This window comes from Mya arenaria, chromosome 3, assembly GCF_026914265.1.
Source record: "Mya arenaria isolate MELC-2E11 chromosome 3, ASM2691426v1".
In the NCBI taxonomy this organism is placed as follows: Eukaryota; Metazoa; Mollusca; class Bivalvia; order Myida; family Myidae; genus Mya; species Mya arenaria.
The window spans coordinates 31,554,663-31,566,382 of NC_069124.1; the positions used below are offsets into that span (position 1 = coordinate 31,554,663).

Consider the following 11,720-nt stretch of genomic DNA (forward strand, 5'->3'; position numbering starts at 1 on the left):
CTCTTGGTTTTTAGATTATACTGATCTCTTTTAGCTCGATTGTGACGAAAGCTGAGAGCGTATAGAATCAAAATCAAGTCCGTTTCCTTGGAAGAAACCTTAACTGGTGTCCATTTTGAGATTTGAGATAGAGGCAACACTGGTGGGGACCGAACCCAGACCCGCGAGTGTGACAGGCAGACACCTATACCACTAGGCCACTCTCAACAAAGTTGTATGTGTGTACTTTTTACCCACGTTCGAAAATGTTGGCGATGTTTACCAGCTTACGATCATCGGCTTACAGATATAATAGGTTTGTATAAGATATAAATTTTAATTTTAAAGATGCTCTCTCACAGATTGACCATTTTGACTACTTTCATTCTTTTGTCTTCAAATGAGCTAAATTTTACGTATATGCCTGAAATCCTGTGATATAAGATTTCTGATAAAAGTTTTTAATATTTACTTTCGAAAAATGTTTTATGGCTAAAAGTGTTTCTAACGCTTAAAGAAAAATGAGATTTTCGGCAAGTTTCCAAACAATTGAGTTCTGATATAGTGTAAGTTATCTTATATGACGTAATTGAAAGCATTGATGCTTAAATAGCTGATTCTGAGACAAAAAAAAGTTATAAAATCTGTGAGATTGAAGCATTCAATATAAAGAAATACCTTGTCTGTCTGGAAATGGAGCACCATCGTAACCTTTACCGTCATACTGTTGACCACCGTCTGCAAGCACCGACTGAATTTCATAATGTTTGTTCTGGTACCCTGGCATATACGGGTCATAGTAGTCGTAGCCGGGTAAAAACATTGGGCTTGTCTTCCTGCGCGGTGCAGCCGTGGTAGTGGTCGGCGGAGGACTAGGAGTTGGGTCTTTGTACTCTGCTCAAATAAAGAAGGTTTTACAGTTAGCAATCGTTGATATCATTATTATTATTATTATTATTATTATTATTATTATTATTATTATTATTATTATTATTATTATAATAATAATTATTATTATAACTATTATTATTATAATCATTATTATTTTTCATTTTTTTTTTTTTTATTATTATTATTATTATCACTATCATTATTATTATTATAATTATTATTATAATTATTATTATTTTTATTATTATTATTATTATTATTATTATTATTATTATTATTATTATTATTATTATTATTATCATTATTATTATTATTATTGGTAATAGGCCTTTTTAAAAATTGAACGTTCCTTGGTTGTTGCAGTTGAAATGGGTCGAAACCAAATAGTTTTATTGTCGTTGTTAGCAATAGTTATTGGTGTGCCATAGAGACAGAATTTAGCTCGCTAAAAACGATATAAGGGAGGTAATCCTACCAACAAATACACAGATTATTCAACTGAGAGTTGTCTTTCCAGGCATTCAACAGAGATACTGAAAACAGCATGTTCATTCCTATCCCTGTTCACTACATTGTCACCTTAGTGCAATAACTATACAACTGCATGTTTCTTTATGACGTTATTAAGCTATTGCAGATATTTTAGTTTAAACTTTATTTATTTTACAACGATTGTGAAATAAATTATAACAAGAGATGTTTGACCGACATTATGCCCTCGATGAGCGCCATGTTGTAAAGAATATTTGGACGTTGGATGCCTTTCAGGCAACTTAAAGATTATGACCATTAAAAGTGTAGGGATAGAATTACCCTTTTTTATCATGTTCAGAGGATGACTGATCTCTACAGATAATCATGTATCCCTTTAGCAGCAGGGAATACGTAAATATGATGTAAATTTAATGACCAATATGTGTTGTTACCTAAACCTTTGCCTTTATGACCTCAAAATCAATAGGGGTCATCCACTGGTCACCCAACCTAAATGTCAAGTTTGATGGCCATAGGTCCAGGCATTATTGAGTTATTACTCGGACAAGCTTTGACAATTTTTCCCAATTAAATGTCACTGTGATCTTGACCGTAAACCCGATGACTAAAATCAATAGGGGTCAGGTGGTCAACTGGTCAGGCCCAACCTTCATGTCAAGTTTGCTGATAATCGGTCCAGGAATTGTCGCGTTATCACTCGGATAAGCTTTGGTGTACCGGCGGACCGAATGACCGACCGACAAATGCAAAGCAATATACCCCCTCTTTTCGAGGGGGGCCATAAAAACTTATACTTAGTCATTCTCGTTGGCACAATGATGCGCGAGAGTGTTGTCACTAAATAACATTTTGTTCGAATAAGTGCTTCTGTCAGGAAGCCATTAAGTACAAGGTCGGACGTATGTTTTATTTCTGCACAAATGCAACAACTTTATGACCACGATTCTACAGAAATACTAGCCATATAATGTCATTGTCGCTCTCTCCGCTCCCATCCTATTCTCAGCTTCGCACGTATAATCTCCGTAATCGTGGACATTAATGGTCACTATCTGCAGCGTTAGAATGTACGTATTATGGTTGCCCGGATACAGCTCCAGACGATATTTATAGCTGTGTTTTATCGACATTCCGTTCTTGATCCAAGCAATTCTGGCCCTAGGATATGAGGTGACACTGCATTCTAAAATAGTCTCCTTTCCTAGGCTTTGTCCCAGCCTTGTGTTCAATAGTTTAACTACAGGTGTGTCTGAAAATATGATAAAGCACATATAGTTGTGTTTACTTAGAATCATATGAAATATGATAACGCACATATAGTTGTTTGCACTTAATCATATGAAATATGAGTATGCACATATAGTTGTGTGCACTTAAAATCATATGAAATATGATAAAGCACATAAAGTTGTGTGCACTTAAAATCATATGAAATTTGATAAAGCACATATAGTTGTGTGCAATTAAATTCATATAAATTATGATAACGCGCATACAGCTATGTGCACTGAAAATCATATTTCATATGATAACACGCACAAAGTTGAGTGCACTTAAAATCATATGAAATATGATTACGCACATAAAGTTGTGTGCTCTTTAAATCGTACGAAATATGATAACGCATTGCCCTATTTTCATTCAAAGCTTGTGTTACGTTTTCTCTTCATCCATACGAGTTCGACCCGGCCTGCCACTTAGTACCTTGACGTTGAACAATAAATAAATAATTGTGTGCACTTAAAATCATACGATATATGATAATGCATATATAGTTGTGTGCACTTAAAATCATATGAAATATGATTACGCACATATAGTTGTGTGCTCTTTAAATCATACGAAATATGATAACGCATAAATAGTTGTGTGCACTTAAAATCATACGATATATGATAATGCATATATAGTTGTGTGCACTTAAAATCATATGAAATATGATAACGCACATATAGTGGTATGCACCTAAAATCATACGAAATATGATAACGCGCATACAGTTGTGTGTACTTAAAGTCATATAAAAGATAACAAAGCACGTATAGTTGTATGCACTTAAAATCATATGAAACACTTCATTATGTCAAACACAGCAAGTATTCATAAATTTATTGTTAAACCAAAATACGATCGTGGTTAAAATTTCATGACAAGAGCTTGTAAAATATCGTCGCACAGCCCTACGTGACTTTTGGTTGATAAAATAGTAATTAAAAATAAATAAAATGCATGATAACGAGGAAGTAGCTATACAAAAACCGGAATAGGGTTATTAGAACTTCGTTTTGATCAAGGAAGTTGTATTTTTCTCGAGTTGATTTTTGTTGATTCGGATTTCACGAGGCGCATTCATAGTGAAATTGAAATATGCAAAATTACACGAGAGTCGAATACGACATTCCGAATTAAAATGCAGAACAAATATTGTTATTAGATACATTACTGGTTAAATCATTTAAAGGACATCTGTCTTCATAATAAATGTCATTTTAATGACGCACTAGCGTTTTATGACGTATTTTTAACATCGCGCTATGATTTATGTTATGACGTGATGTCCGCAGAATGGAATGCAGCGATATTGCACTAGAGTCTAATACAGACTACATTTTTTGTGATATATATATATATTGCGTATGGTTTCATAATTGGTATATAAAACATTAACGTACATTGCACGTGAACCTCCATCTCCCGCGTGACAGCGGGAGGGACGCCGTTGTAGGCAAGGCAGACGTAGACGCCGGCCTGGAACCGCTGGATGTCCGTGATGTGCAGCTTCTCGCCTTCTGGACTCAGATCTGTAAACGGACCTATACCTCACTAGTCCTGCATTCAGTGTTGCTTATAAACCACTGTAAGCTAGGACCCATGGTATCGAACAGACTAGCACATGTATTGCATTAGAACGAACCATCGATATTTTATACGTTTCACAAAAATAAATGTTAATATTTGTACACTTCCAAATAAGAATATTATTCATCACATTTCATCATCAGAACTCATCTAGAAAGATAGTTACAATAAAATGAAGAATAAAATTTGTTTTCTTTTCAAGTGAGACTTGAGGTTGTTTGTAATCATGGCCCCTGTGTTCATTTTATACAACCAGGCTTTATTGTAGCGCGGACCTCGATCATCCATGGACTGTCTTAGCAACAAGCATATGCACGACAATTCTTTTTCCCAATCTTTACCAGACAGATATCCATAAGAAGATTTGCCACTTCTTTATTCCGATATTTAAAGGGGCCTGACACGGACACCAAATGATGACCATTTCAAGAAAAAAAGAAAATTGTCAAAAACTTACATAAAATTGATATAATTGTGTACAACGCATTGAATCGTACTCACTGATGTATCACAACAATATCGACACATTTACTGGGTTTGTCTGCGACGTAAATCCCAGTAAATTTAAAAAAAAGCGTTGGTATATGTGTCAGTACAAATCACTGAACCTTCACATGCTAAAAATACACACTATAAACTGGGAAACCAGTATGCGTTTTTTAACGTGTAAATTCAGCTGAGACAGCGATAAAACATTATTATAATCAAGTAAAATAATAACTAGCTCGTATTGATAGTTCCATGTTTGTTTTGAGGAAATACTGTTTTTGCAGAATTTGGGACCATCTGGTGTCTGGTCCCTTTAAATTGACCAATAAGTAATATTAATGATAAACCACCATTATACCAATTGAATCTGAACATACATTCCTTGCTCTCCAGTGCGATGAAGGGTCGCCGGAACCACGTGATGTTAGGCTGGGGGACACCAGTAGCTTTACACTGTAGCGTTACATTGCGTCCTTCTTCAACATCCATATTTCGACTTGACTCCTGATTCAATATGTGTGCCGGTACTGTGAAGGGAAAAAGTTCGAATGATGAGTGCAGTTTGTTTTAATAAAAAATACCATAACATCAAATATGCAAACCCCATATGTTAATATCTTAACATTGACAAAGCCAATATGCTAATATCTAAACATTAACAAACCCAATACGCTAACATCTAAACATGGACAAACCCCATACGCTAACTTCTAAACATTGACAAACCCCATATGCTAATATCTAAACAATAACAAACCCCATACGCTAACTTCTAAACATTGACAAACCCCATATGCTAATATCTAAACATTGACAAACGCCATACGCTAACTTCTAAACATTGACAAACCCCATACGCTAATATCTAAACATTGACAAACGCCATACGCTAACTTCTAAACATTGACAAACCCCATATGCTAATATCTAAACAATAACAAACACCATACGCTAATATCTAAACATTGACAAACGCCATACGCTAACTTCTAAATATTGACAAACCCCATACGCTAACTTCTAAACATTGACAAACCCCATACGCTAACTTCTAAACATTGACAAACCCCATACGCTAACTTCTAAACATTGACAAACCCCATACGCTAACTTCTAAACATTGACAAACCCCATATGCTAATATCTAAACAATAACAAACACCATACGCTAACATCTAAACAATGACAAACGCCATACACTAACATATAAACATTGACAAACGCCATACACTAACATCTAAACATTGGCAAACGCCATACGCTAACTTCTTAAGGAATGAATTGCGGAGTTGATGTCATTATCGGGGTATGAACGCAATTGGGTTGGTCAATGTGTGTAGAGTCCGAAGGACTCCACGCGTACTTTGACCAACCCAATTGCGTTCATATCCCCGATAATGACATCAACCCCGCAATTCATTCCTTATATTTACACAAATAGTTCATTATTTCATTCAAGAATTATTAAAAAAAATTTATTTCATTTAAGAAAACCTTTAAGTAATCCGTTCTTACCCATTCTGTAAAAAGAACGACCCGACTATAACCGGAAACATTTTTTTTCAAATGAAGTCACAATAACGCGGGAAAAGATCAACCACTTGAAATCACTTTAAAACGTAAAATTGAAACACTTCTGGAACCATTATATTTAAAATATAATTAACTAACACGTTTAAAAATGTTGATCTATATTTTACGGGACCTGCAGACACAATACAACCAATAACAAGATCAATAGCTTTCATGTGTATTGTTATGCAATGAATTACGATCCGAACATATCCGAAGATGTTGCGTTCATCGATTGATGAACGCAATTGCCGAAAGGCAGTTCATTTGAGGAATGGAAGTTGAGGTGTAAATATTAAACATTGACAAACCCCATATGCTAATATCTAAACAATAACAAACACCATACGCTAACATCTAAATAATGCCAACTCCCATACCTTAACATTAAAAAAATGACAAACCACATAGGCTTACATCTTACCATTGACAAACCCATACATCTAAACATTGGCCAACCCCATAAGCTAACATATTTACATTGACAAACACCATACACTAATATTGACAAACCCCTTACGCTAACATCCTTATAGTGCCAAACCCCATACGCTAACATCTTCACATTAACAAACCAAATACACTAACATCTATGTATTGAAAACTGAAGGGGTTCTAACAGCGGCTGATAATTTTTATCCTGAAAAAAGCCGGGATCTGTTTAAGTATGAGGGTTCCAAGCCCAAACAGGGTTAAAGAGCTTAAAGCCCTGTTGAATAATTGTGTTGTAGTTATTCACAACACAATTATTTAGGTACTTCAAACTGTTTTAATACAAATATGCGAGCAAAAAAACATTCTTTACACCGGTACATTATTCTGAAAATAAAAGCTCTTGATCCTGATATAAGGATTGGTTCTGAACTTTTGAACCCGTAACACTGGTACTCCCCAACACCGTTCTGCGATAGCCGATTTACAACAATTTAATACGTTTGCAATGTTATATGGCCATTGACGATCATATTAAATGTTCCATATGATTTTGTTATCGTTTGAAAAGGTATTGTTGATAAAATGTGAAATAAACGACTGACAATTAATTATATATAAAGTTATTGAAGTATATATTGTTGCTCCTTATTTTAATTGAAATGAAAGCGTTGAAAGCGTTGAAAGTCTGTTTGCGCGGCAAACGTGATTTTACTTTTTGTACCGTTCTGTGCACAGGCAATACAAATCGATTCGAAAACATCTATTGAGTGGCCCAAAACTTGAACCGATAAGTGCTTGTCATTACCTAATAATACGTAGTGTAAATTGATGAATTTTACAAATGTTGTGCATATGATGGTTAATTGGTAATACTCCATTTATAGAAAAGCATCTGGTTTGATAAAACGAATTCAAGACAAGTGTGGTATATGTATACAATTAGCTAGTTTCATAACAGTAACTGATGAACAAGGATACATAAGCTTTGCTTTAACTTCCCAAATGTATTTCTAGTGTTTAGTTAATTAAATGAGACCCAATATTGGACGAGGACGTTTTGACTATGTGTAGTAGATAAGTTAGGCAGGGTCTTTAAGTCAACTCATTTCCAATTGTCTGCGTAATTATCTAAAAGAATCTTTTCTCCTCAAGTCCTCATGGGCGGGGGCATGTCGTGTGGATTTCAGTCAAGATTTATTTGGGATTCTTCGAAATGCTTTCAAATTCACATTTACCCTGCAATCTTAAAACCGTATTTAGTAAGTGGACTTATATTTGGAACTATTCGAAACTAATAGAAACGTTTGTCCCTTTAAGTAACCCCGGTGCATTAATTCATTTAACATGTCATGTCAACATGTAGATCTGACGATACCTGATTTCAATTTGCGGTACTTAAGTCTGTAGTCCTGACTTTTTTCCATTTTCTCCACGCAAGAATAGCTTTTTTTGAAGCATTTGTTTCTGAACAAAAGAACATACATGTTCTTCCCAAGTCTACTCATAAAACCTGTTCAAATCATACCAAATGAATATGTAGTCACCACTCACACATGACTCGCCAGGCATCCGGAATTCCACATACTTGTACATCGGATATAACAAGGCGCCTTTAAATTAATTGCTTGATTTTCATCCCCGCCCGACGCCTTTTTTCAGCCGCCACTTAATTTACTCAAATAAAAATGTTAAACTAGGGTCCGTATTTACGCATCGGTCCGGTACTGCCCGGGAACGGCGTTTATTCATAACTACGGTGTTAACGAATAACATCTAAGAAAGTAGACTTGTTGCGATCTAGTTCGTGGTTGGTCTAGAAACACGTGTATATGGTCCTTTATGCAATAAGAAAGAACATGAACACATACTCAACGGTGAAATAGTCATCTAAGAAAAATCACACCTGCCCCATTTTAAAATTAAAATTGGATGAAAATCAAGCAATTCATTTATATTGGCCTAAGCAGACAATGGCTTGTATCAAATATTAATTTTAATTGTATCTAAGAACGATGTAGCTAATCGGATAACTGGTTATTAATAACTGACCAATGAAGTGAATGAAGTAAATGACGTATGACCATAAGATTTACTTAAGTTGAATTCTGAATACCAACCAAGCACGATTTTCAAAAGCCATTTAAACTCAATTCAATGATCTAAAAGATTCGGAAAATAGCAAAAGCTACTAAACATTACCATACATTTTACATGATTAACAACATATAAATCAATTTTACCTTGAACAAATAGATAGACTCGTTTGATTTTGACCGGTTTTGTATTGAGAAGGCACGAGTACTCTCCGCTGTCGTTGTAGCGCACGTGTTCAAGGCGCAGGTTCCAGTCGCCTTGTGCAGTGTTGATAACGCCAACCCGCTTGTCGTCGATAACGATCTTGTCCTCATTACTGAACAGTATACGCTTTGGGTTCATCCATATTATCTGAAATGTTAAGGCTTTATTGTAACTGTCGGTAAAAAAGGATTGGTTAATTGAAAAAAAGACTTAGTAAACATGACATTTATGTTTTCAATTTCAATATATTCTATTTCAAGCGAAGGAAATGACCTGTAAAGAAGACGTATAAATGGTTTGTTCGTACCGCAATTATAAAAAAAAACTGGTTTAAAGTAACTCGCTCATGCACTTATTTTTAAAAGTTACGAAATCAAGTGTTGCAAATCATAAGGAGTGTTAAAACAAAATACCAAAAGCTGGAACCCTTCAGGAAATGTTAATATTTGCTTAAATATCGTCTTTGAAGACCACAATTTACATTTTATAAGCGTGAGTAACGCGATTGAAAAAACAATACGGCTGTGGTGTTGCGTGATTGGTTGATTGACATTATCACGTGATGTTATCAATGTATCATTAACATGTCAACATATCCACTACTTTTGTTACAGACCCGGTGGCCGTGTGGAATAGCCGACTGTTTTCTATTCTTTCTTGACACCCGTCGTGGGTTTGAACACCACTAAGACCAAAATACTTTTTTATGCTATAACTGTATTTTTTCTGCAATTTCAATATCATAGAGTAAAATAATTGTAAAATAACTGTTTTCAGATGCATTACCAGGACACTAATTTTTGGTCCAAAAACATGATCGAGTCCCTTAAAATAGTATAAGAAATCACAGACACACTGGAGAAACGAGAATGTGGCATCTGTTGTTTTATAGGAAAAAGTAGGTAGGACGAGATTGTGTAAGGGGACTATATATCTACTGTGTCGATGTAACATTCACATGTAGAAAAGGAGAATTGTTAAAGAGCAAACATTTTCAACGGTGAAACAGTCATCTACGAAACGAAATGTCAGACTGTGTAATCGGCAAAATGTAGGGACGAGATTTTGGCCATATTATTTTTAAAGGTTACTGAAGGAACGAGATTTAAGCATCTGATTTTTACAGGTTACTAAAGGAACACCATTTTGGCATCTATTGTTTTACAGGTTACAGGAGGAACGAAATTTTGGCATGTATTGTTTTACAGGTTTCTGAAGAAACGAGATTTTAGCATCTACTGTTTTACAGGTTATTATAGGAACGAGATTTAAGCATCTATTTTTTTACAGGTTACTAAAGAACACGATTTTGGCATCTATTGTTTTACAGGTTACTAAAGGAACACGATTTTGTCATCTATTGTTTTACAGGTTACAGGAGGAACGAGATTTTGGCATGTATTGTTTAACAGGTTATTGAAGAAAAGAGATTTTCGCATGTTTTGTTTTACAGGTTACTAAAGGAACACGATTTTGTCATCTATTGTTTTACAGGTTACAGGAGGAACGAGATTTTGGCATGTATTGTTTAACAGGTTACTGAAGAAAAGAGATTTTCGCATGTTTTGTTTTACAGGTTACTAACGGAACACGATTTTGGCATCTATTGTTTTACAGGTTATTAAAGGAACACGATTTTTGCATATATTGTTCTACAGGTTACTGAAGGAAAGAGATTTTGGCATTTATTGTTTTACAGGTTACTTAAGGAACACGAATTTGGCATCTATTGTTTTACAGGTTACTGGAGGAACGAGATTTTGGCATCTATTGTTTTTCAGGTTACTTAAGGAACACCATTTTGACATCTATTGTTTTACAGGTTACTGGAGGAACGAGATTTTTGCATGTATTGTTTTACAGGTTACTGGAGGAACGAGATTTTGGCATCTATTGTTTTTCAGGTTACTTAAGGAACACCATTTTGGCATCTATTGTTTTACAGGTTACTGGAGGAACGAGATTTTTGCATGTATTGTTTTACAGGTTACTGGAGGAACGAGATTTTGGCATCTATTGTTTTTCAGGTTACTTAAGGAACACCATTTTGGCATCTATTGTTTTACAGGTTACTGGAGGAACGAGATTTTGGCATGTATTGTTTTACAGGTTACTGGAGGAACGAGATTTTGGCATATATTGTTTTACAGGTTACTGAAGGAACGAGATTTTGGCATCTATTGTTTTACAGGTAAATTAAGGTACGGAATTTTGGCATCTATTGTTTTACAGGTTACTGAAGGAACGAGATTTAGGCATCTATCGTTTTACAGGTTACTGGAGAAACGAGATTGTGACATCTAGTCTTGTATATGTCAACAAGAGGTACGAGATTGTGGCATCTAGTCATTTTAAGGTAAACCAGAGGTACGAGATGTGGCATCAAGTCTTTTAAAGGTAAACCAGAGGTACGAGATTGTGGAATCAAGTCTTTTAAAGGTAAACCAGAGTTACGATATTGTGGCATCTAGTCTTTCAAAGGTAAACCAGATGTACGTGATTGTTGTATCTAGTTTTTTAAGGTACACCCGAGGTACGAGATTGTGGCGTTTAGTCTTTTAAAGGTAGACCAGATGTACGAGATTGTGGCGTCTAGTCTTTAAAGGTTAACCAGAGGTAAAGCAAGGGTACGAGATTGTGGCATCTAGTTTTTTAAGGTAAACCAGAGGTACGAGATTGTGGCGTCTAGTCTTTTAAAGGTA

General features: G+C 35.1%; 1 protein-coding gene across 1 annotated transcript in view; it reads right to left on the reverse strand.

Annotated features, from left to right (window-relative positions):
* LOC128225643 (opioid-binding protein/cell adhesion molecule-like) overlaps nucleotides 1-11,720 on the reverse strand; it is a 57,098-nt gene that overhangs the window by 3,528 nt on the left and 41,850 nt on the right. The window contains exons 3-7 of the mRNA XM_052935546.1: nucleotides 8,961-9,165; nucleotides 5,091-5,240; nucleotides 4,038-4,166; nucleotides 2,327-2,614; nucleotides 658-873 (exon numbers count right to left, since the gene is read on the reverse strand). Coding sequence (XP_052791506.1) covers nucleotides 658-873; nucleotides 2,327-2,614; nucleotides 4,038-4,166; nucleotides 5,091-5,240; nucleotides 8,961-9,165 — 988 coding nt within the window. The remainder of the gene's footprint in view (nucleotides 1-657; nucleotides 874-2,326; nucleotides 2,615-4,037; nucleotides 4,167-5,090; nucleotides 5,241-8,960; nucleotides 9,166-11,720) is intronic.